This window comes from Strix uralensis, chromosome 9, assembly GCF_047716275.1.
Source record: "Strix uralensis isolate ZFMK-TIS-50842 chromosome 9, bStrUra1, whole genome shotgun sequence".
In the NCBI taxonomy this organism is placed as follows: Eukaryota; Metazoa; Chordata; class Aves; order Strigiformes; family Strigidae; genus Strix; species Strix uralensis.
The window spans coordinates 5,065,447-5,092,629 of record NC_133980.1 but is presented as its reverse complement, the minus strand read 5'-3'; the positions used below and the strand labels follow the sequence as shown (position 1 = coordinate 5,092,629).

The 27,183-nt window shown below is 37.1% G+C and overlaps 1 protein-coding gene across 1 annotated transcript; it reads left to right on the top strand.

Annotated features, from left to right (window-relative positions):
• On the top strand, positions 1-22,563 carry ZBBX (zinc finger B-box domain containing). The gene is made up of 19 exons (XM_074878161.1): positions 1-68; positions 630-743; positions 2,276-2,366; positions 5,003-5,051; positions 5,231-5,317; positions 7,173-7,198; positions 11,266-11,436; positions 11,876-12,050; positions 12,795-12,915; positions 13,449-13,573; positions 13,853-13,956; positions 14,278-14,385; positions 15,284-15,314; positions 16,596-16,840; positions 17,662-17,827; positions 18,364-18,519; positions 19,474-19,710; positions 21,266-21,398; positions 22,339-22,563. The coding sequence occupies exons 1-19, from the start codon at positions 1-3 to the stop codon at positions 22,412-22,414; spliced, it is 2,283 nt and encodes a 760-aa protein (XP_074734262.1). The 3' UTR covers positions 22,415-22,563.
• The last annotated feature ends 4,620 nt before the right edge of the window (positions 22,564-27,183 follow it).

The window sequence follows — 27,183 nt, the reverse complement described above, 5'->3', positions numbered from 1 at the left end:
ATGAACATGAATGATTTTGTAATACTCCCAGGCTCAAAAACTGGAACCTCGGTGAGATTAAAAGCAAAGTAAGTGCATTTTATCTGATTGTGATAGAGATGTTATTTCATCATTTTTAATAAGTTGTAATGCAACATTAAATAGAACTTATTTGTGTAAGAGCGAGAAGAATCATCATGTGTTTCTGTTCTAGTATTTTCCCTACACTTCTATCAATAAGCCTTCCTTTTCTTAGCCTTTAATCTACTTTCTAAGTAAGTTTTAGGTCTTAGAACTCTGTATATCTAACATGTATACTTTGTAAACAAACAATACTAAAGAATTCACTGGGATAGTTTATTTTAATACAATTATGCAACAAACCTTTCTGAATACAGGCATAATGGGATCAGTTTTATGTTGGCCACACCAAAGCTTATATTGGAGTAGCCATCTCACTGTCAGCAGTCCCGTGAGTTTGCACCTGACCTGCCCTAAATTTTCCAGAACTGTTGTCAGTCTTGCTGGAAGACTGAATGGTGATGTGCTTTAATGACAAATTTTTCAACTTTTTTTTTTTTCTTGCCACTTTAAACTTCTTCAGGTACCTTGCTATTTCTAATGAATGTTTTACCGCTTTATTCTTCCAGAACTCTCAGAGAATTGCAGTTGGAGAAAGTGCAGTTGGAAAGAGAAAACAGAGAGATGGAGGAGAAATTACAGCAACTACAGTCAACCATGAGCAGAGAAAAAGAAGAGAGAAAGTAGGTTACGTTTCTGTTTCAAAATAGGAATCCAGTAAGATGGTCCCTCCACACCTCCCCCTGCCCCAGATGGGAACTCTTACTGTCTCTGGAATTCACAATAGTGTTCAGTCTCTTCTCCCTGATCTTTCTTCCCAATGATAAACACGCTACCCTAGGAATTTCTTATTTTTAAACTTCCATGTAACATTTTGACTTTTTTTTTTCAAAGAAGTAAACTAACAAATCCTTCCTGGAAGGGATATTCAGCAGCAGAGATCCCATTTCCTCATTTATTCCCTCTTCCCTGTTTTTCCTCTGTCATGTTAGTTTTAAAGCAGGAGACAGAAACTTTCTCTTCCACCATTTCAGTCTTATTTCTGAAGTTTCTAAAGAGGGTGCTGTTCTTCATCATTGGTTAATGCTTTGATCCCATGTTACATGCATCTGTGTAGCTCCTCAGAAAGACATTTTCTGTATGATGGAAAACATGGCTTGGGAAGCAAGTGTAATGTGGTGAAGCAAGCGTTAGGTGGAGGTTTAAATCTCTCAGCTCTGTTACTGGGTCACTCCAAATGTCAGCAAATCTCTGCAACATCCGCTCCCACGCCTTTGTATTTCTGTCTGACATACTTTGTCACCAGAGGTACAGGTGCCTTGGATACCTCAGTGCCTGAGTCTAGGTAATGCTAAGGGCCTGCTGTTTGCAGCTCTCAAAACTTTTGCTTGAGCTGTTGAGGCAATATTTTCTAGATAGCACATGGCACTTTTTTCCCCATATTGTTCTTGTATTGTGCTCATGGCCTTGTACCTGCAAACCCTGACGGTGTTGTTACGGTGAGTTCAGAGTACAGGAATCATTGGCATTTGCACCACTGGTGGGAAGATCATCCCTCTTGCCTCCTATATCTTTTCCTTACCCCTTGTTTTGTATACTTTAGTTTGATTTGCTCTATGTTTGGTTTTCTGTAAAACAAATTAGATCAGTCATTTGAATGCTAAATACTACACAATAGTGTATTATGCAGTGTGCTAAAGCTGAAAATCAGTTTAATCTCCCTTAGACTTAAATTCTTCCAGGTTTGTCATAGTAGTCAATATTGAAACTGATATTCACTGAAATCTTAATTGTAGGTATGTGTTCCTGGTTTATTAAAAGCTGCTGTGTTTTAGCTGTGCTGGATGAATGCGTTAGAGTGAATTGGGACAATGAAGGCTTATCTGAAGTCTACTTCTGCTACATTTTTATTTGACTAAAAGAAACTTTAGAGAATTGATGGGATTTTCTTATGTTTAAAAACTTAGATCAATTTGATGGTTTAAAAGTAAGTACTTTCTTACACGTTTGATATATTTACTACTATTAAAGTAGGTGTGAAGCAGGTTTCAGTAGAAGGGAGGTGTTTGCGTTTTGAGGAAGTGATGATCCTGTAGACAAGTATTTTATTTTTGTGATGCTCTGTTCTTATTTAAAAACCTGTAGGAAAACCTTTATGCTTTTCTTGCTTACAGAAGACATAATCTGTAAGTTCTTTCTTGCTCTTGGTTCATAGGAAATCAAGTGCTTATCATTGGAAATCTGGACAGGCAGGACCAATGACCATCCAAGCCCGAATTTTTTCACAAAGCAAAGAAAATAATAAGGTAGTAAACTGTCAATATATTTGCAGGTAAAACTATTTACAAAACAAGATTTAGAACTAGATTTATGCTACAGAACATGAGAATTTTAAATACTGTAAAAATAAAAGGTTAATCACCTTCTGAGCAAAATTCCAGATTGTTTCTTTTTCCATGCCAAGCTTATGGTTTCCTTTGAGCTGGAGGAACATCAAGTTCTGTTTGGTGATCTGTTGGTTTTTTTAATTGCAATATATAGCAAGTTATTGCTTGTACAGATTTAACATTGTAAGTGTCTAATTTGGTAGCGATGGAAGTCATCAGGAGCCTGTCTTTCAAACGTCTAATGTGTATTACGAATCTGAAATACAAAGCTTCGTGTGAAGTTTTGAAGTTCTCTGTCTTCATAGATAAAAACTATGAGAAAGGCACACAACATTAAAATATACTACAGTTAAAGTTTTTTAACTCAGTTGCTGTGTAATGACATCTGCATTCACAGCAGAACTTCCATATGACTCTGTGGTTCATTCTCCCCCCCCCCCCCCTTCCTGCATGTGCTATAATCTTTATTACAATGCTTCTGGATTTCTTTTAGTAAGTTCAGAAGGAGACTGAGAACCCAACTTGCCCCTTGGCCCACAGTAACTGGAAAAGTCCTACAGTCATCCCCTGAGGAGTGATGGTAGTTGGTCAGGTGTGGGTTAAACAGTTTTTTGAAGCATTCTCTTGGACAAGGACTGGGTTCAGTCCATTCTCTTGGACTGGGACGGAATGCTTCTTAGTGTTTTAAAATGGGACTTAGGTTTATCAATTCACTGTTGATTATGACGTCCTTGCTCAGACCTAAAAGGAGGAATGGAGAAATTTCTTGCTAAATCATTGGAAAAATTGTTTTCTTTTTAATATGTACACCGCGCACTATTTTGCCTTTATTTCCTTTTGGAAATGGCTAGAGCAATTTTGCTCAAACTCTCAAAAATTAGTAAGGATAAGGCAGACGTATGGGAATGGTAAAAGTTGATCAAATTTGTAAGTAGCTGAAGACTGGACATTGTTGGGAGTGTTATCACTTCCAACTGTAATAACCTAATCTTAATATTTCATTCTCTGGTGAAATAAATTTGTCATTTTAATAGCTTAGGCTCTCATCCTTGAGGCTTTATACGTCATGGAAGCAAGCATTAGGTGTATCTGTCATCAAATAATGTTCCCAAGTGCTGTTAAAATACCAGTTGCAATAACAGAGCTTATGTTCTTTACTTGGTCCATGAATTATTACGAAAAATCTGTAGGGGATCCCCAAATCTAAACTAATTCAATTTAGAGATACTTCCCCTTTCCTTTAGCAGACGTTGATGAGTCTGGAGAGGCATGCAAATTGGACTGAGTGGGACATAAAAAGAGTTTTCTCTCATGAGGTTTTTTTTTTCTGGAAGCCATGCTACGTATGCTATGTTGAAATGAGAGCTGTTAATTAAGAGACACCATTTGAAACTGGCTGAAATAAAGCTTATATAAGTCTGAAGAGAAAACCAGACAATGACAACTTCGGACTAAGCTGTCGCAGTTGCTATTTGAAGTCTTTTGAAGCAGCGGCAGTTTGGTGTGAAGGTCTTCTCAACCAACACATGCAATTTCAATAAAATTGCCTACTTGTCTGTGATGAGAAGAGAGGATCAGAGCGAAAAGCTTTTCTTTAACCCACCTCTTTCTCTTTCCCCTTCTCTGAGACAAGCAACTCAGAGCTGTTACTGCTTCAAAGACTTCAGATTTCCGCTGTGATGGCTAAGGAGAAGATGCATGGGGCAGAATTTTCCAAAGGGCAAAATTAAAATGCCTGCAGATGCATAAGAGTGTGGGGGGGAAGTGAGGATGCAGTGTGGGCTCTGCAGAGAAAAACTGAGGAGCAAATATGTTGAAAATTATTAGTTACTGGGGTGCTAGATCATGGAAGAGTAACGAGAAGCAGAAGGAAAGCAAAGTAACACCTCCCCTCCTGCAACAAACTGTAGGTAGATGTCTGCAGGGGTTGTATGGAGCTGGAGTCAGCGTGGTTCTGAAAGCTGTGCGGGTCTGTGCCTGGGGGCAACACGTGCCGCGTACCTGTCCGGGCAGGGACAGTGTCATGTTGTGGGTCAGGAGGGAAACGGCTGTCATGAGCAATACATGGGCTTTTCTCTTTAAATCCGTGCTTAGCTATTTTCCTAGAAATGGTAACATTTTAATTCTATAGAAATAGAATATAGAATATAGATGGGAGACCTCATCGCCCTCTACAACTCCCTGAAAGGAGGGTGCAGAGAGGGGGGATGAGTCTCTTGACCCAAGGAACAAGCGCCAGGACAAGAGGGAATGGCCTCAGGTTGCGCCAGGGAAGGCTTAGGCTGGCTCTTAGGAAGTATTTCTTTCCAGAAGGGGTTACTGGGCGTTGGAATGGGCTGCCCAGGGCAGGGGGGGAGTCCCCATCCCTGGAGGGGTTGAAGAGTCGGGTTGACCCAGCGCTGAGGGATCTGGTGGAGTTGAGAATGGTCAGTGTGAGGTTAATGGTTGGACTGGAGGAGCTTCAAGGGCTTTTCCAACCGAGATGATTCTGTGAAGTTATGCTCTTATTCGTTTTCATTAGCACCTTATATATATGTAAATATTCTTCCATATAGGTTTCTCCAGGAAAAGTGAAGTTGCAAATACTCAAAGAACAGATTCAAGGTAAAGACATCATTGTTAACGGAATAAAAACTCACAAACTTCTGGTAGAGTATCTGGTTCTTGGAGATTGCTGCAATTAAGCGATAGGGAAGTCAGAGACTGGACTACTGGGTTTATTGGCTTTTAGCTGTTGTGGGGTTTTTTGGTGGTTGGTTTGTTTGTTTGTTTTTTTTTTTTAGAACCAGTGAAAGAACCGTTTAAACATGAAATGGCAAATGCTGTAGCTCATGAAAAACCTGAAGTGAAGGGGATAGCATGTGGACCATGTGAAATGAAGAGTGTGTGGCTGGTAAGTAAATGGTTTAAAAATCACTCTATAGCACCAGAATATAATGTGTATATCTAGCAGCTTTGGGGCAGTATCTAGACATACATTTATGATATACATGTTGTAAAATTAATTACCTTGGCTTTATGCAGGCTGTAAGCTGTGTGTGGTCTGCACAGACAAGCAGTCTGACCCGGAATTTACTTCCAGGCTCCTTCGTGAAGAGATCTATATATGGAAATAGTGATGTGCACACCTAAAACACAGGAACAGGTCTAAATATTAGGTCAGGTTTCTGAATGTTAGCTTTTCTGTACAACATGGTTGTGTTATGGTTGTCTGTGGAAGTCGTACCAGCTGCCTCCACCCCTTCTGTAAAAAAGAGTCATTTTGATGGTAGTATTGCTATTTTGAAATGATAAAGTCAAGGAGCTCATTTGAACTTTTAGCCTTAGCTTCTCTGGTGAATTGAAGATTTGTTAATACCTTATTTTTGCAGTTTGTTCTGCTGGGAAAAATAAGACTTCTCTAAGATGGTCAGCTTGAGGTGCCATAGTGACTATTAGATGTGCAGCAATTTAAAAAGAGGAAAAAATTGCTTAAATATTTGAGATTAATTTGACCCTACTTTATTTTAATACCTTATCTTGCTGGAATCAAAATTATAGTAATAGTTTTTTCTCTTCTGTTTCCCCAAATATGCTGGTGATACCCACTTTAATTCTTGTATTTCTTGCTGTGGTAGCTACTTAGTACGCATAAGGTAAAGAGAGGTTTTATGCGCTGATCTCTGTGAATGGCAAGAAAACGGATTAAATGATTCTGTTATCAGAACTGTTATCAGTTCTTTAACAGGGAGTTTCTTTAAGCTGTATTTTTATTAATTTGCTCAGCATGCGAATGTGGCTGAAGAAGACTGATCTCTTACCTAAGTAAAGAACACTACCATGTGATTAAAATAAGATGTATGGTTTTAGGCAAATAGGACAAAATTGAGTAGTCTGTGAATATTTTGTAATTTTAAATGCTTTGATAAGCACCAGGGCATATTTTTAATTCTGACTGCTTTTGGAGCTGGCACTTTGCTGGTTGTGTTAGAGTGGAAATTAGTATTATTGAGCATGAGGTGATTTATATATAATATAGAGAGATTTTGCCTTTTGGCAAGTGTAAACCTAGCCTCCAAAATATGATACAGCCCCATGCTGTTGTCAGTTTTTGAAGTAACATGTGCAAATAGGGTAGTTCCATTGCTGAATAAGAAAAGAACATTTTTATTCTTAAAAAAGTAGCATCTCTCTTAGAAAGATCATCTCCCTGTAATACATGCCAGGACATATTCGTGCTGCTTTTATGGCAAATTAGAGCAGCTAGGGCTGCTAACACTGAAAACAGAGGGAACAGGTTTTTGGTTTGTGGTTTTTTTTTTTTTTTTTTGGGGGGGGGGGCGGGGGGGATTTTTAATTGTTTTCCTGAGGAAAAAATACCTGTGGATTTTAAATTTCTGTTAGAATTCCCTGGCACCAGAACCACCAGGATTTTGCTTCTTTGATTCTTCGTTATATTTGTTCTCGACCTCCCCCCGCGGTTTCATTAATGCTCACCCCAGAATTGACGCCCTGTCTGTGTACCCCAGCTGATCATCCCCAACAGTGCAAACTCTGCGCGTTTTTTTCCTTTCCCCTGCGAGGTTTTAAGGAGCAGCCCCGCCGCTGTCCGCGGCTTCCCGCGCCGGAAGCCCCCCGGTACCGGCCGGGCCGCGCCGCCAGAGGGCGCTGCGTCCCCACCGGCCGCCCGGGCGCGGGGGAGGCCCCGCCCCTCCGCGGGTGATGCTGTCGCGTGTAGCGCTGGAGCGGGCTGGAAGTCGGCGCTTTTGTGTGTGATGGGTTGAACCGCGGTTTGCTTTGGCCTTAGTTCCCCCCGGCTCCCTCGCCTCCCCAGGTGACACTGTGCTGCAGAGTACTTCACTCCTGACCGCAGGAAGGCTCGCGGGCCGCGACAGCGCCGGTCCGGTCGGCACAAGCGCTGCTGGGATCACCAAGGGGTTCATGTCACACCGTCACATGGGAGTTGCTTCTTCAGGAGAAAGTTTTTCAGTTAAAAAGCTTTCATAGAAGCAAACAGCATAGCTGTTCTACTGCAATACTTACTGGGAAAAAAAAAATAATCATGCGCTTTTCTTGTGGCTTGATGGATTTTGTAGTTCAGAAAAAGGAGTTAAATGGAACCTATGGTAGTGTGATGTGGTGGAAATAGGTAACAAAGTGCTGCGTCAGGAGAGTTTTACACAGCCTCTTTGAAATACTGTTACTGCTATATTTGACACTTTTCCAAATTGATGGATGTCAAGCAGTTTAGAAAAAAAAAAATTGTAACTACTAAAAATGGTCAGAGGAACAGTTCATCAGTCAAAGACTATTACATACCCTTGTGAGTGTGTTTAACAATCTTGTAATTTACGTATAAAGAAGCTTGAAACTCAGAATTCCTACTTATAATTATGTCTGTTCTGTCAGATGCCACTGTCAGCATTCCTGATTCTTTCATACTTGGATTCTGCTCTCAAAGGAATAAAGTGTGATGAAAGTAAAATATTATACAGTACAGTGGAGACTTGTGTGTAATTTTATTGTTCAGCACAGTAATATTCAACTTCTAACATACAACTTCATTGTGTATCTGTTATGGAACAATAAAATTTTTATAATTTTATAATTAGGGTAGTAAAGTTTCCTTCTAGAATTATTGTATAACACTTAATTGTAACAAACTTAAATTTCATGCATAATGCTTGATTGCATTTCATAGACGTGAGTTGTAACAACTCTTTTTTTGGACCAAATTGTAAATGCATTTTGGATTTTATCTTTTGGACAAAATCACTATATTTGTTCTCCTAAGGTTATTCCAAATTTGGTTTTGATAAATGCCATAATTCACTTTTTTAAATAACTTTAATAATAATACATATTATTATGCTTATTTTAATTTTCTTTAATTTCTGTGTTAATGGTGACTGTTTTAGAGCTGGACTTAATGAATCAAAGAGCAGCCATGTCAGGAATTTTTAATGAAAAAATGTTTGGATTCATATTTCATTGTTGCGATTACAAAGAATGAAGGTTACCCTGAGAACGCAAACTGATATAAACGTAGAAAATGTAGATGGGGTCTTGATTTAACTTTTTCAGTTCTACCATATGAGATTTTCACGGAGGCAAATTTTACTTTTCGATGATATCACTGGATATGTCGTTCAGTTATCCAGCTAAAATTTATCTGATGATCTCATTCTTTCTTCCCAGAAATATAATCCTTTTAGCAGTGCAGTAAATTGTTAAAGCTTTTGGTTTGATAAATACATCCTTGTTGAAATGATCCTTGCTTATAGTATGTTAGTAGAAAGATTGCATCATTTGATGGAAAAGCTTCAGGTGAGAATTTAAAGCAGTTACAGAAGGATGCACCATCCTGCGAGTAACAAAGAGCCAGTGATAAATAATCTTTTTGGGATCAGGTGCTATCCTGAATTATGCAGTGGATATAAAAGTTTTTTTTCCATGAGCTGTTTTGCATGGGTATAAAAATATTTCACCACACACATCTAAATGCAGGCTGTTTAGGATTTTTCTTTTTTGATAGACTGTAGCAGATCTTTTAAACCTAGAACTGAAAACCGTGTGGTAGCAGTAGTAAGATATCAGTGATAAATCTGACATTTGTAATGTGTTCTCTTTTAGACCTTTTTTTTTTTCCTTTCTTTTTTTTAAAGGGATAAGCCAGTTATCCCATTTTTTGTCGTAAACAAACTGGATTGAGATGTTGAAAGTTTATTTGTGGGGATTAAAGGTCATAGAGCGGTGCAGTGGAAGAATACAAGGATTTAAACAGAGAATCGTGGAGTGCTGTGATCCCTCCAGCTCTGTCGGCTGAATTCCACCTTAGTTGTTGTGATTCTCTCTGCCCCCCCCCCCCCCCCTCATTTTCTTCCCTCTTTTCTCCAATCCTATTCCGCAACTAATTAGAAACTGTCTCTATTAATAAAGGGAGCTAACAAGAAGGTGCAGGAAGTAAAATCAAAAGGTATCTTCTGCATTTGGAATAGAAAATAGCTGTAATTCCATTTTTTTCAAAGGGAGGAAAGGTTATTACAGTCCAAGTGAGGTTATGTGATTCTTGATCTAGAGTTTTAGCTGTCTGCATGAGGAGGAAAAGCTGTTTTTAGAGAAATTATGCAATAGAAAATTTCAACGTGCTCACTCCAGCTGTGACAATCCGGAGAAGTGCTTTCCAACTTCCTTCATGGGTCACGTTGCTCCTGCCTTGGGTCTTTCTTGCCCCCTTCCTGACTGCTGCTTTGGGAGTGGATGTTGCTGATGTATGATGAAGTAGGAGAAAATTAGTGTCTGAGTTCATCTGCTGGGAAGTTCACCATGAGGCCAGAACAAATAAGCTTTGCAAGTGTTCTCTAAAATTAGTTTTGCAATTCTTGGTTAAGTATTTTGGAGCCATTGAGCAAAATCTCAGTGAAGATCTTCATGCTGTTTATACAAATAACACAGCAGGGTGAGCCTTTCAGATATTGGTCTGCTATTATATAGTGTGTGCCCGAGCATCAGAAAGAACCATACGTAACACAACTGTGCTTGCTTAAAGAGAGCAGATGTATCAAGCTACATCAATAAAATTATCTCTTTCAAAGGAATGTGACTTGTATTGTAATGTTAAGATTATTTTCTTCATGTGGCAAAAAAGAAATCAACACAATCTTTAGCTATGTACTTTTGAAGGAATGTGCCATTGAAAAACAGAATGAGCCAAGGAGAAGGGCAGTTACAGGGAGAAATTTCCTCTTTTTTCAGTTTAAGGATATGTTTTTGTGATTTCCATGTATGTTAGCAACATGTTGGTAATGTTGGGGAGAAAATTGCTGTCAGTTATGGGTGGTTATGAACTATTAGGATTGAGGAAAAAGACGAAGCACACATGTTCATAGAGTAAGCTTTGAACCTTATTCACCTTGCGTTGCAGTATAAGAATCGGAGGAAGCCTGCAAAAGGAGAAAGTAATTGCTGTTTGAAGTCTCCCTGCATTCTCACTATTTAATGTGCAACCAGCAACTGCAAAGTCACTGGGTCGATTATAGTGTAGAGTAGGTGGAAAGGAGGAGATGTGAGTACTTTATAGTTTTGTAATGGCTGCTTGACATCTTTGACCCCTCCTGATTACACTTTCTGCCTGTACCTGGACTGGTCTTGGGCGTTTGTGGTAAGAATATGTGCCTTACCTGAGGATTTTAGAGACAAAGGATCTTTCCTTCTGGTTTTTGTGTGTAGGGAGGCAACATATGGAAAGGATGAACATAAAACATTTTTTGTTTTTGCTTGATAATCATTTGAGAGTTGGTAATCAAAAACCTTCATATCACATTTCCACAGTACTTTACTTTGTTCTGATGAAGGTTGCAAATCAGTAAAGTCCCAGTGTGAGTAAAACTGTTATTCTCCTTCTCTAGCTATTTTCAGTCAAGCTCATCTTTATAGTTTGGGCTTTCCTTGACTAATTTTTGTGTGTGAATGAGTATTTCAGTTAGTTCCTTAAATGAACATTTTCCTCTTGTTGACCTCTAGAGATGTGCTTCTGTCTGCTGAAAAGCTTCTGGAAGCAGAACTTCATTAATAAAGTACATAGCTCATAAATTTGTTGAAATGATATGTGCTGTGTAAAGCACCTCACGTAGTTTGTCTTGTGTAGTACCTAATGAAATATTCAGATTATTGAATTTTTGCTTGCACGTTTGCACACTATTGATTATTGAAATTATTATGTGCTTATGTCACCATCTCTCTTCAATATATGGTTACCTACTTGCTTTTAATATGTTGTTTGTGGAGTGTTTGAGTATGTTTATAATAAATTAATGGTTTCGTAATGTTTCATTAACAGAGAGAAGCTGATATACGTGTTGGAAAACTGGAAGTCGTTGATCACTTCTTCAAGGAGGTAAATTTGAATGAATCAAAAATTAATCATGAGCAGAAGGAAGTAAACAGCAAGCATCAGGTCACATCAGACAAGTTTTCATCTCTCCTAACATCAGTAGGCAGTGCTGAGATAGTGTACAGTTCAGGAAAAAAAATATTTTTTTTTTTTTGTTTAGGACACCTTAGGTAGTGTGGCCTTGGGTTTTCCTGCAGCATGCCCAAGTGAGGGGTCAGGCTGTTGGATTTGCACGGCCCACTAACCCATGCTGATGAGGGGGTGTGGGCTAGCCAGGGCTACTGCTTTCTGCCTGCTAAAAGCTTTAAGTTCAATGTTCTTTCGCTGTGCTTATGCAGACTTGTTTTTCGCTCTTGATAGAACATTGCAATTTAGTTGTGAGCAAGACCACCTAAAAATTGCGTGATCTTGATTATCAGCGTAGCTAGGTTAAGCCTGGAAAAGAGGGTCCTGCATTTCCATAGCTGGTACTAAAAACATTGTTGCTGTTGTATGTAACTGGGGAGAGGATTATCATCAGAAGTGCTGTATTAATTATGTTGCGGCACTGATTTAGGAACCGTCCTCAGAATCAACCTGTACAGGCCTTGAAAATCAGGACAAAGGATTATTGCTAAATGATGTATTTAATGAGGAGGAATCTGCAAAGTCTTTTCAGGAAGCTTTGCTTCAGTGGAGAAAAGGTAATTGTGATCATAGAGAACGACTGCATGCCAGTGAGGTCCTATCAGGTATGATTTTTTTTCTGGTTTAATTACATTTTAAAAACATTAGGATCCATTTTGGTGAGTTAGCAGATTTTTAATTAGTGAAGGTACATGTGCTGCTAGAATAGTAAATGTTTCTTGTTAAGTTTTCTCTGTGTTCCTTTATAAATCAACAATCTCTGAAGTTTTTATAATAATATACAGATTAGTGTTTATCCCAGTTTTTGTCATGAGCTGTGGCGTTGGTCAGATTGTTTAGCTTGTGGCCCTGTACTTCTCTATGGCATTGTCTCATCATATTCATAACATGAACTAATGCTTAAGCATAAAGTCACAGCTTTTAACTGAGACAAGGAATGTGCATGGCTCAGGATTTCATATGTTGTATCAAAGTACATTTTCTCCTTGCCTTCCACAGGCTTTTAATATTTCTTTGTCCCAGTGAAAAGATGCAATCAGTTGAAGTATGCATGAAAAAATATGAAAAAAACCTCTTGTCTGATTGCATTTGCGCAAGCTAGTCTGTTTCCTCTAGTCCATGGCTGGCGTTTGTTCTTTGTGTATTTATGTACAAAAAATATTATACTGATTTCCTTTTTTCTTTTTTTTTTTTTTTAATACTGCTGGCCATTTAAATTTTAGAATTATGCAAAGACTTAGCTAGGCATAGACTACTAATGTGACATTCATTCAAATAACGTAGTTAAATAACAAGCTTATAAATCTGAATAGCTGTATGAGTTTGTTTTTTTTAAATAATTCTAATAGAATCTGTGGGAATTTGTGAGGTACAGACAAATCTCACTGTTAAGAAGGAACCTATCCACATTGAATTCAAGAAGGATGGCCTGAGCTACATGGAGAAACTCTTGCTTAAGAAATACAGAAGGTATTGTTGAAGTTGCTGGTACTAATGAAAGAAGGCAGAAATACTTAATAGCATTAACAAAAATTCCACTGAAACTTTTAAAACATTAGATATATTATCAAGAGTTAAGGTGACTGTACACAGGGTGCTTTATTTTAGTAAAATAACTAATAACCAGACTTGATGACTTCATATTTCAGAATTACTGCAGAGGTAGCATTCGGATGGATTCTCTTTGTTATCAGTTTATTGTAGGATTTGAAGACTGGTAATGATATGTGGTCGCTTGATTTTGGGGCACTTGCTACAGGAGATTTATAGAGATAAGGAAGTATGATCTTCAGGATATTTTTATAAATGTTACAGTGTTGTTTTGTTAGTCCCTGAGGTGCAAGGTCATCTCAATGAAATTAGGAAGAGATGCTGCTTTTCAGCAGCAGTTAATACTGCGACAGTAAGTAGTGTGGTGTGTTTTGGTTTTCTTTTTAATGACTGTGATGTTATATGTGGAAAAAATGATGACTTTTTAAGATTGATTTCTTTTCCCTTTTTAGAACTCCCGTTGATCAAATTTCTGGTAGTAGCATTAAAGATTTAAGGCCTGTGCAAACACCAAGTGTACATCAGGCTGTGCTTGGAGGAGGGGGAGAAGATGATGATGATGTCGATGACTTAACAGGTGTAACAGATTTCTGTTTATTGTATCTAACAAATACTTTTTCTAGGATTGTTTCTTTTTTGTTATGATTGCTGAACAGTTACATACTTCAGCAGTTTCTGCTTGAAGTAAGTAACAATAATGAAGTGAAAAATTTATGATATTTCATAATAAAGAAAAAGTTTTCATTTTTGTATTCATATTTATAATATATATTTGTATATATTTATAATGGACAATAAATATATTTGTAATGTATAAGGAAAAAAATAAATACATCAAATTAATTATATTTCATAGTTGAAGAGGTGAAGAGATATTGGACATCTGTTTTTAGAGAGGAAGTACCCGACACTGTTTCTGAAAGTTCGGAGTCCTCTTTGAAAATTGAGTTCCTTGATGGTGTAAGTATGTAATAAAGGACTTCATTGACTCTTCACATGATCTGAAGTGATCTGTTTAAATACTGATTTGTTAAATATTTAATGTAGCAACAGTTAAATAGTTTCTAATTAAAAAAAAATGTTGGCACATTGTTTATCTTCCCCTTCAAATGTGAAAAATTTGTCTTTCCAAAGGTTCCCTGTAAGTGTTTCCTGTTGTGTCCAGGGACCTTTACTATATAGAAATCATACAAAAGTAAAATCTGCAGGCTTTTAATCACGTAATTTTTTTTGAATTGTAATCTGGATATGGGGTTTTTTTTGTTTTGTTTTTTTAATTAGTCTTTTGGCAAGGACTTGGAAGAGTCATCTAACTTCTTGGTGATGGAAGCTGGGCCTATGGGAATGAATAAGCAAGGAGATACTGAACCACTCAAGCAGTGTGGAAGGTACCAGAAGAGATTATTTGGGAGAGAAAAGGAAATAATCATATTTTCTGATTTAGTTACATTCCTAAGAAACAGATGCTTTTATCTGCAGACAGTCATACTTCATATGAAAGGGGAGAATCCTTGACTGAAAATTGAAAATTGTTTTAAGGCATGGTTAAGATACACATCCATCTTCTCATCCTTGGTGCAAGACAGACTGTGCCAGTATCATGACACTTAGTTACTGCTTTCCCTTCCTTCACATTTCTTTCAAGATCCTGTCTGTGACTGCTGGTTTTTGCCCTTGAAAGTTTTTATTTGAATGGCCTAATGATTTCATGACTAGTTTGTAAGACAGTCTAAGGACAATTTGGCAGTTAACAGGCATACAACACGTTTACCATTAAACTTAGTGAATAGTAAGTTTGTGTCTTTAACTTTGTCAGTGAGCCACCAGGGCATATTAATTGCCTGTAACTAGAGGCATCACTTTGAAACTTCTTTATTTTGTTTGCTTGATCACTCCAGTGTTAAACCATGTAAAATACATTTTTTATATATGTATGTTGTGAATTACAGGTAAAATGTCTCATTTGTAATTGGTCACTGTTGTGTAATTTTAAGATACTCTCACTCAACTAATCTTGTAATTCCAGGCAAAACTAAGAGTCCTAATAATTAGTGACACATGTGCAATTCTTCTGATCTTCCAAAACATGTTTATGATTAGATTTTTTTTTTATATCATATTCTTCTGTTTTTTCCTCCTTCCTATGTTTCAAAGTGGTTTGGCAGTTGCAGATCAGAGCAACACAGCACCAGACCTTTGGCCAAGAGAAACTGGAGACGTAATGAGAAAGTCATCTTGTCATTTAACTTCCGCAGCTGACACTCAATATTTTTTACCTTTTCCTCTTAATCCTGTTTCTTTGCAAGAAATTTCTCAAGGTAAATTTTGAAAGTTATTTGTATGGTAGAAATAAGTGTATACAGTTTTATTGGTCTTTCATAGGATGTGGTAGTCAACTGTGATGGTTGTCCAAAAAAAAAAAAAATTAAAGATGGTTAAATTATGTACTATACCCTGAGCTATGCAGGTCCCTTGCCCACAATTTTTTGGGCTGTAAAAGCTATTCTGAAATGATAGGCATCCACTGTGACAGTAATCTCACAGCTCTGAGCTCATATTTGAGGGAGAGGCTGCCCCAATGTGAGTTGAGTACTGAGAACAAACCCGTTATAAGGCAGATGAGGTGATCTTACAAATCTCTGAGTTTATCTGTACTGTATTAGATTTAACGTATGGCATGTGTCCTTCTTATATAGAAAAATGCTTTCATGTAGATATGTTGAGAAACTATAAATGATTACCTGTTCTTCACAAAAGATCATAATTTGTGTATAAGTCTTCCAGTGCCTGTTGCATGTCAGGGAAATCACCATGAAAGTTTTGGCAGCTTTATTTTGTGGCTCTCTTAAGGGGTCCCGAAGGTCTTACTCTGTGTCCCAAGACTATGTAAAAAACATTGTCACTTTTTTAATGTTAAGAAATAAGTTAGAATGTAAGGGCAATTCATTTCTTATTTTTGGAAGTACTGAACAATTGCTCCAGCACTTACAGGACCTAGCACTTGTTCTTTTTGTGCTTAGTTCAAGAAACTGCTTATTTAAGTCTTCAAATGTGAAAAAGCAAACAAGAGCTGAGTAATGAGATGTGATTTATGTGCTTCTTTGGGCACAGGATAAAAAAATAAAATGGCTATGTCTTCTACAAACAAAGAAAAACAGCTTGCAGAATCATTCACAGCCTGATAGTATGTATTTCAAACCATTATAATTTTAAAGAAATTTTATGAAATTGCTACTATTGCAGTTCTTATGCTGGTTCTGGTTAGATTATAGCATTCTAAATGTAAAAAGTTACATTAGCATGAAGTAGTGGTTGGAAACATGTTAAGATTACTACTAAGATCTAGTGTTTTCATAGACAAAGATGTACAGGAACATATACTTTGGATATGAACTGGTACCTGGTAAGTCTAGTCCATGTATGTTGGCAGGAAGGTAATGGAAGTTAACTGTACTTGTAATTTTATGCCTTAGGGGCACCTGCAATGGAGGTATCATATTTTACGTTCATGAGGAAAATATAGTAGACTTGCAGGTTATAATTCATATTCATTTCCATTAAAAAAATCATATTTTCATGATTTTGTTGTACTCTTGTAGAAGAAATGGTTGACTGCAGTCTTGGAAGAAATGCACTACAAAAGGGGAGTATTAACCTAAAGACTATGAGAAGATCACTCAGCTCCTGTCAACTACCTGAGAAAATCTGTAACCCTACTAAACTAATGAGCAACAGATACCTCCTTGAGACACAGCTGCAGAAAACCAACAAAGATTCACAAGAACTGGACAGTGTCTGCAGTAGTCAGAGTTTGGTTTTGCCTGTAATTGCAAAGTCTTCAGCGGTAAAATATTCTATCTTTGATTGCTATATAGATAAACTATGTTGCTTAATCTACTTTCCCAGTTTAGCATGAGGCAACATACCGTGTTTCTGAATTAGTTGAGAGATAGTGATAGTTGTATGGTTACCATGAAATACTCTACCTCTTTTCCCCATTCTCCTCCAGAAACCCCACCCCAAAGCAATCAGGAGTACAGTTTTAATCAGAGGATTATCACTGCCTACTGTATTTCATATGTAGGGAATTACAGCCTCTGTGCTTTCCACTGTGTATTACCAGTCTTCTGCTGATGTTCAAAAAAAGCAAAAGAACAGACTAGTCTCAGATAAAAAAAGGGCATGTTGGGGGAGAAGAGAGCTCTTCCCATGTTAGTATCAAGGTCATTTCACCTCTTGATTGTATGCCAAAAATTGTAGATACTCTTATTTAACCTAAATTATTCAAATGTTCTTTTGTGGAAAATAAAATTGAAAGCAAAAAAATCATGGAGGAGGTTGAGACATTAGATTTGGTGTCATTGTTAAACAGTATTACTTTAGCTGGTATACACAAAGATAAGTGAAAACAAAGAAAAAACTGCTTTTCATGTCCACAGTGGAAGAATAGACTTAAACTCTGAGAGCATTAGTAATTGAAGTTTATAGGATTTTAAAGCATATATCATGCAAAACCATCAGCCTTATGAATATTTATTACACCACACTGTCAGAATCATTCCAAGTTTTATGAAATGAGCGCTTTATTAATATAAACTTGCAAGGGCAACTTATGAAGTTTCCTGTTTCTTTTCTTGTTTCTAATATCTTTGTGTTTTATTCAAGTTACAGGATGTAGCCAAAAGACAGAAATCTGCTTCTACACGGTATTGGGGACTTGAAGATTTCTTTGTTGTAGGTGCAAACCCTAAACAAGTAACACTCGAAGCACGTTCTTCACTGTGTGCTGGCTCTGGCCCTATGGACAGTAGTATCCCGTTTCCAGGTAATGGCGTGTCAATGCAATCCTCAAACAACACACATACTTGTCACTGTTGCTGTAACACATCCTTCTCTTCATGGAACTTGGATCTAGCTTGCTTTTAGAAGTCACTTTGGAGTAACAGTCATGCCAACACACACACCTGGTGCTGTGGAGAGGTAAAATAAACTTACTACCTTGATGTAAATTACATCAGTACAGTGCCATAGATTTATATGCTTCTTTGTATTCCCTGAGAGTTTGGTTCCAGTAGGAATTTCTGATTTTCTTTGTGCATAGTATATATCCCGAAAAAATACTTTCAATGGTGTATATGAAACAACATGTGAAATGATTAGTGAACATGAATATTAATTCTGTCAAGTATATAATTTGAATTTAATGTTTTTAGTGTGTTATATATGACTTTTTTTTACGTTATGTGTAGAAAATTTGTTGCATGACTTCTTTAAATCACACATATTAAATACAGCAAACACAGTAACAGTAAATGCATATTAACAGAAAACCTGCAAATCATTTCCTCTAATACTTTTTAATTTCAGGAGATGGAAAGTGGGTTGCTGAAAGGAGCTTAAGTGAATACGCTGATGACTCTGTTGTTCAAGGTGTCTTAGAAAGTCAATTGAATAGACCTTCAAGCGGTTTGGAGACTCAGAATAGAATTTCTCCCCTGATGGTAGCGTGGAGGTCGTACACAGGTAAGGACAGCAACAGCTTTGAGGTCCTTTAACAGGTTAATTTTTCTTATGTGAAAAGTAGAAAGGTTGTCTGTGATGATTCTGTTGAATTTAGGTCGTTTTTGTATCTGCTTCTATTTATTTGTATTTTGGGTATAATGGCTTATATATATGGCATTGTTTTCATACGAAGAGTTAAAAATTATCTCTTGGCAGCTGTCCCTAATAATTCTTTTTATTGTGCTTAGTTTCTACTCCTGCGTCTACCCCATTGCTCTTCTCTTAGCTTGAATATTTAGATGATAAACTGTCTTGAACGAGGTTATGTATTATTGTGTGTTTTGCAGCATCTAGTACAATATGGTTTTGAGCTACTAAAAGATTTCTTCATACTACTGAAATAAGTCTTATTACACAAACTATAAGAAACAAGGAAACAAGTAATGCATAACTGCATCTGCAGTTTTTAGTTACTTTTCTATATTTCAACTGTCTTCATCTCAAGGAATGTAGCTTACATTATTTCTCTCATCTTAAGCAACCAGCTTGGCATTTTAATATTAAAAACGCGATGTGAGGAAATTGAAACTGTCAATTTTGAATCCCAGAAAAATATTTGAAAGTGTCTGTATTTTATTCATGTTGCCTTAAATTAAAAAAAAAAAAAACAACCCAGAACCAAAGTTTTAAGTTTTCTACACACATCCTCAGTCTCTCCCCTTCCCTAAAATTTGTGCCACTGAATATAATATTTAGATTATTTTTTTTTTCTGAAAGATACCCCTGAAGTATGAGGTGCTATTTCCCAGTGTAATTGTAAATTTATTGATTCACAATCTTAAGCAAAATTATTAATCTGTTCAGATTGAATCATAATTTTAACTACAACAAATGTCAATAATAAGATGAGATAAAATTCTCTTTATGTGTGAAATCTTGAATTATTAGAACTTGTCACCTTTTCTGTTATTTCAGGGAATGATTTTAGGAGACCTTGGTCAACAAATACGCTGCACTGTAAACTGGCTGGAAATTGTCCAGCAAACACACAGCCAAGACCAAAGAGTTCGCCTGTGCGTACGTTTAGAGTTGATACTGAGATTTCAAAACACAAATACCTTGCTGTAACTAAACAAGATGAGTATTGCTGGGAATATGAAGCTGAGCAAGAAGCCCTACTTGCTTTGGAAAAAGAATTACAAAGTTATACAGGTAAGTGTCAATACTGCTTTTATTTTTTTCCTCCCCTTGTGTTTACAAGTAACATAGTGAAAACAAGTAGTTATTTCATTTGCCTTCTCAGATCTAACTGATTTTGATGCAAAAATGTACCAGATGATTTGATGGTGCAAGGCTCTCTTGTGATTGAACAGTGATTTATTTCCATTTGGTCTTTAACCTACCCTTAATTTAGTAGAAGCAAACTGTTTCATGCAAGTTCCTCAAGTTTTTTATCTTTTCCATTTTGTTGCAAAAAATCTGTAGGATGTGCTAGGTATTACTTCAGATCATAAATTTCTTCTAAATAGGTTTCCTTTCTGTGGATATATAATAATGAACACCGCCGGTGGTGTTAGAAGCTAGATGTGATTTGTTGTAAGGGTAACAAGAAGGGGAAGAGATGGACAGGAAATGTTATAAATCTCTCCTGACAAGAACTGCTGCTAGTAGGGCACAACAGACATTGGTATTACCTCTCAGTTTGGGTTCGACTCATCCCCCTTTCCTCTGTCTTTTTAAACCCATCTCCTTGTTTTTTGAGGGTGTGGGAGATGGCAGGCGAGCAAGGTCAGTTGGTTATGGTTGAACAGAATGGGTGAGTTCTGGTTTTTTTCTTTGAATACAGGAAAAAAAATGATTGGGGTGCTTCTGTTCCACCTCAGTGAGGAGATGGGTCAAGCGCCCAAGACACTTTGTGCCATAAGCAGCCTTGATAACTGCGTCTCTTAGGCTGTAGCATAGTCCCTCCCCTCTGAGCTGCTGTGGTGCTTTTCTACTGGCAGGTCCTGGCTACGATGCATCTTCAGCAAACAGAAGTAGTCTGAATTCCAGAGTGTTCTGTCTTTTAAAATGTTTTTACCTTAGGTTTTGCTGTATTTTTTCCCACATCTTTTCTGAGGCTTCCAAATACCACATTTCAGGATAGCTGTCCTTCCTTCTTTGATACGTACTCACCACAACCAATGTGTTTTTGGAAGAGTTTGTCTTATTAATGCTTGAAGAATGAACATCCGTGCTGAATATGCTCAGAGAAGAATAGGGAGGAAGTTATTGCTGAACTGTCCCATTCTTTCTCTCCATTCCCATTCCACTTTCTTGGAATACTTTTCCACTTATAGCTTTATAGCAGAGACTTACAGCCAGCTGGGAAAATAGTAACATTCTTGCATGTGTGTTGTATAAGGAGCATAGACTGTGACCCCAGTTGTTCATCTTTTTGTATCGGTGGGTGTGGGATATATCCTGTTACTCTGTTTTAAATATGTACTACCGGAGTTCTCTGTTTGGTACGGTATTTTGAGGTCACATAGGTATTAGTGGGCCCTATATACAAGGTTTCATATTGTACTGGCATAAACATCTTAGAAACAAACCCTTTCCGTTACTTCTAACGGCACAGGAATCATATAATAAAAAGTCAGCTGAGATGTTTTGAGACTTTTAATGGGAAGTTTTTGTTGATACTGTGAAATTCTTTAAAATTGGTAGTGTAGATACTACATTTTTTGGTTTATATTTGTTTTTGAAATGACCTAAAATATTTCAGGTTCTGAAAAACGTTACAGTTTAACTTCTGTAGATGTAACCTCCTCCAGCAAACACTCGAAGATAAGTAGAAATACTACAGATCTACATAAAAACCTAGAGTTAAAAGACCACAGCAGAGTTGATACTCCCAGGTAAGTTAAACTTGCTGGGGATGTTTTTATGATAGTGTATAAAGCTCAATATGCCAAACATCTTGCCAGGACTGAAATAAAAATAGTCTACACGTTCTGATTGTACTTCACATGCTGATTACAGATATCAGCATGGTCTATTTTGTACCTTGGTGTTCTAAGACAGTACTCTCAGGCAGCTCAGATTAAGAATTAAGTGATATATTTGGTGTTGAGACTCCAAACTATAAATTTGGGGATTATGTTTTTTTTTTTAATGCATTAGCTTTCATTAATGTACAGCGCTGAAATTTGTAAAGTAGGTCTATTACAAATCATCTAAGTTCTTTGGTTGTAAAGTACCTTTAAAAAGAGCAGTTGTGAGCAGGTGAGCCAATAACATTGAACTCACCATAGTCTGCGATAAATCTGTTACGTTGCCTTGGAGACTGAGGAGGTGGCTGGAAACAAGGAAGTTCCCCAAAGTTCTGTCTGTCCCTGATTTCTTCCTATGATCTTGTAACTAGTAGGGGTCAGTGAGACACTGAGGTTAACTACGTGCTGTGTGAATATAGCTGATTCAGAGATTTGTGGTTGTTTGGGTTTTTTATTTTGTGTTTTTTTTTTTTTCTTAAATGTTAATAATATTGGAATTGCAGGTCAATAGAAAACTAAACAATATTTAGGAATAGTGCCTGTTCTAGTGTGTGAGATTTCTCTATTAAGGCACAATAGTGACAATGTTATTTACTTCCTACTTAAGAGGTGAAAATGTATGTGACAAACTGAGGGGAAAAAAATGAATATAGCTTGTAATGTATGTATACTTGCAAAATATACAGCAAAAGCTATTTTCATGCCTTTTACTTCTACATATGTGAACATACGTCACTGAGGCTTAAAGCAGCGTAGCTTGAGGAATTTGAGCTGTTGAAAATCACTGTGGTATGTTTCTTTTAAGGGGCTGGGATGAAAGCCAAATGGATGATGCGGAAGAAATTCTGGAGGATAAGCAGCAGGTTCTTGCATTACAGTGAACACGCAAAAAACTTAATGCAATTTCTATCTTTGTGTATCATACAAATCCAAGAAGCAGATGAAGAGGTGTCTTGAGTGCTGCTCAAGATATTATTTATTAAAGATTGTTTTGTAAAACTGTCAATAAAAATTCTTTAAAATCCCTTGATTTTGGCTTTTTTACTAGTAAGAAGTAACAGAATAAAAGAAAACTGGTCTTGTGCTATTATTTTTTGGATTTTTTTAAATGTAATTTTTATTCAATATAAGGTTCCTTGCCCACAGATTGAATTTTTGTCTCCAAATACAGTTTCACATTGCCAAGCTGAGAGGTAATGTGCAAGAGGTGTTAATGGAGTGTTCTTAAATTGGGGGGCTCAATATGCCCAAGTTTATATAGTGAGATGTATAGTAGAAAGTGTAATAGGTCTAGGGTGCTTTACTTCTTGCCATATATTTTACCACAAAGGGACAGAATAGAAATTAAGTTTTACACAGTATATTTTAATTCTGCTACACTCCTTTCTTCTTAATTTCAGCAGGTGGCATATGGTAGCAGTGAAGTTGGCTCCTCTGCTCAGCATTGATGGGAAGGCAGTTTTCTTTCTGTGCTGCACTACTTTCACTGTTCCAGTATGCCAGTTCGGAGTGAGCTACGTTCAGCATACCAAGTTCACCTGTAACGGAGGTTGCTATCTTACAGGCCTTTTAAGATCAGGAGAACAAAGAGGAAAAACAGTTAAAAGATGATGATGTGTGGGTTTGATTTCACCAAACCATTGTAACTTCTCTGTCTGATCCTGATGAGGCCTCAACTGTACTTTTGAACTTGCTGCATCTGTGTTGTATAAAAAGGTTTCTTCCTCCTTTTCTCCTCTTCCCAGTTAATGTGAGGTTAAATGTAATTAATGTAACTTCAGTAAAAGGTCACTTGGCTGTTACATGTCGACATGGTACTTTAATGTAAAGAGAGTTTGGTGGCTTTCTGCTCTCTTTGAGGAGATACTTAATTGTACCCAGTAGTTGAGTAGTTTTCTGTGGAGGTGGCAGGAAGTTACAGTTTTGAAATGATCTAAGTGGTTCTTTGGTAACATCATTAGGGTTCTCAGACACGTCTACATGCTTCAGCATTCTTTAAAGTTTTTTTTCCTTTATCATGTTCTATTTGAATGTGGTGGACACTTTTTTCCTTCTTTTATTAGTTTCCTCTGCTGTGGTTTTTAAGATGCTTTTCAAAGCACCTGAAAAGCTCCCTCCCTCTTCCAGGTTTCAATCAAAAGAAGTATATCAGATTACAGTCACAAAGATTTCTGTCTCATTGTGTTGGGAAATTTTGAGTGTGGGATTAATTAAAAGGCTTTGTGTGACAATTGTTCTTACCCATTTATGGGTAAATCACCTGACGGGACTCTAAAATTAATGGTAATTGTTATTCACAAAAACATTCATATAGAAAGGGAAGCCTTATATCCTGCTTTACATCTATGTTCCACAGTTCTCTCATAACTGCTTTAAATGAGGAGTTTATAGAAGATGAAATTCAGAGCGCAACGCTGTGTGTACTTTTGACCATGTTGTTATCGGTTTTATATTGAATTATGTGTCTACTTTAGTCATTTTTCACCACAGCAATAATGATCAGTAAGTTACAAAACTTCATGTCAGATACATTTTATTAAAGGTCATGACTTCCATCACAGAACTGAGTACTTAGGAAATGTAGATAGCTTTAAGAAATTAGTTTTGTTTATGGCCTCAAATGTTTAAAGACCTCTTTGAGTGCTCATCTTAAACCTTGTGATTCTGTGTTCAGAGGTGGCAAGTGACCTTCACTAATGTATCAGTGGAAACATTCCAAGATACTGTTTAGGTTCTGACAATTAAACACGTACTTGTTTGTATTCTCCCCATGCCACAGGACACTAATGTAGGATGCATTTGTTGTCTGTCCCCCCCATCAATTATGCCCTAATATTAGACAACCTAGACGGTAATCTTTTCAACAATTTCTTTTACAGGAAAAAGTATTTCAGTAACCCTAATTCATAAAAACTAGAGCCGTCAGGCTGAACAGACCATTGATTTGATTTCCTGCCTCATCCCTCTTTAAGGTGAGGGCATATTTTCCACTTCAGTTTTCTTTATAAAGTTTACCATATATTGATGTTTTATTATAGTAGTTCTTTACCAGAAATTCTAAGAATAAAATAGGAAAGCGGGTGTTCTACTTTGTGGATTAAGGCCAGTGCTTTTCTCTCATGAATATAACCTTTTCTTTCTTTTTGAGTTACTTTTCCAGATATTCCTATTACAGTCCTTTCCCTTGCATGGATAGGCTGACTGCTTCCATGCTGTTCCCAGCCCTTTTAACTAGAAGGCCAATGAAGTAGGTGGTGCTGTAGCATGGGCCTAGAGCCCTCAACAACCAAGTTAATCCTTTGTGTTTGCTAGTTGGAGAGAACTAGAAAGTCACTGCCTGTTTTCAGCATCTGATTTTAACAGCTTTCCCTTCCCATCCCTTTTTCTTGAAAGAAAAAAATGCTTCTGATAATACCTCTAACAAACTTTGGACTAAAAATAAGCTTCCTTCAATGTATTAGTAATCTCTTTGGTTAGTTGGTGATGATTTAAATCCATCTCAGTTTTGTATTCCTAGGTTTAACACACTTGAAGTTGTCTTTCTTGTGTTGAATTTTTTTTTTTTCTCTCGTCAAGATACAGTGCTGAAACCGATATATGCTGACTAGAAGACCAAAAAGAGCATCTGAACTGATGCAGTTCCGTGACATTTATTGCTTGTTTTTCTGTTGCATATAGAACAAATCTAGTGTTGAAAGCTTCCTGCTTATGATTATGGATGTGGTTTAATGTACCTCTCTGCATTTCTGCCTTGATAAAAATACAATGTGCAAATGGTTATGTTCAGTTTTGTTTGTTGGGTTTTTTTTCCTTTTTTTAACTTCCTTATGTGCCTGTTGTAGGGATGGCTAGAGCTAAACCCAAGTATCAAGGGATTTACACAGAAAAATAATCTTTTCTGTCCTTTTAAAGAAAAAGAAGGGGGGAAAAAGGTGAAGGACCAGTTTATTTTTTTGCGCTTCTAGAGTAGGGCTACATGTCTTTTTGTGTACATTAACTTTTGGTAACCTGATTTTAAAAACATAAATCCTATGAATTAACTTGGCAATCAGTTTGGATTTTGAAAGAGGATATCAGATTCATTACATAGTAAAGTATTCTAGGATTCATGTGGGCACACCTACTTTTCAGTAGTCTGGCAGACTCTACAGTTCTGTCTCTTGCCTTTTTGAATGTGGCCGTTTTCTGCTTTCCTACAACTCTCAGTATTACATACATCGGTGTAAAAGACTGCTTGGTGGGCAGGTGCGTTACTATTTTTGGTGATTATACAGTACAAGAATAGGTGAACCTGGCAAGGATTGGATTACTGGGGAGATTTTTGAGGACTCCTTTGTTATCTTGGGAGCAAATGTTTCCTTTCTGTTCTTTCAACTAAAGAAAATACATGAGGCATGATTTTTGTGTGTGATGTTTAAATATTAATATTCCAACACTTTCAGCTTTTTTCCCCACAATTATTTTTTTAAGAGCTTGATGTGAGACCCAGGAAAAATCTGACTCCACCACTCTTATGCTTTGAAGATGTTGCAAACATATTTAGAACCAGAGAATGGAATAATTTGTGGAGAATGAAAACCTAGCAAGTATCTTCTGTCCATTGTCAAGCTTTATGACCTGTACCAAGAGCAACGTACTTGTGCACTTCACATGTCAGAGTGGTGCTGATCTAAGCCATGAGGGTTAGCATATGGCAATAATCAGATGTTTCTGGATGCTCAGAGGAACCCTTGTGCTTCACAGAGATCTGCTCTTCTCTGATGGGGAAACTCAACCCGTGTATTAAGATTTTTGAGCTTTACTAGCCCTAGTTCAATACAGAATTCTTTCCTACCAGCCAGTATTTCTTCTTCTCTTATATCCCAAACTGATGGTGCATCAAGTGGAGCTCATACTCTTGCCTTGAAATTACCTTTCCCTGTGTACCTACCAGATTGCCTGGCACCAGTGGATGGCTTTTACAGGTAAATCTAGCTGGTATATAATAAATATTTATTATATAAATAATTTTTCAGTAAATATTTTTCAGTCAGTTTCTGTATCTTGGTACTTTACATATCAGTTCTTCCTCCAGCTTGCCAGAAGAGAAATATCCAGCATAATGATAAAGGAATCATGTGAAATTTGTGTTATTCCTAAGTGCTATAATGCTAAGACTTCTATTCCTCTTGTCTTCCTCTAGATATTTTAGTGCATCTCTGTTAAGGTCACAGAATTGCTGTTGAAGTAGCATCAGACTGGCCTTATCCATCCAGGGTACTGTGCTGCTGCCCCAGATTCTGATGTGCATCCATGTAGTTGCTTAATATGAAACAGCCATGTTTCTGTGACCATTAATGAGCAGATTTGCAGTGTAAAATGAATGTGCCTTGTTCTCAAAATACAGACAAACTTAACAGCTGTTAAATTCTCTTAAATGCTTATTTCTAAAATACTTACCTGGGAGTCCTTGGAATATTTTAATTGGCTGCCATTTGGCTGGCTGCCTGATAATGTCTAACTTTGTTATTTTTTTTATATAGAAGGGGCACATATCCAAGTAACATTACAGAAGCCACGTGAAGTGCTATCTATGTCTGCTAATGTAGTTGGCTGTACACACAAGAAATTGTTAAGATTGGAAAGTGAGAACTGAGGTTTTCCTGTCCAT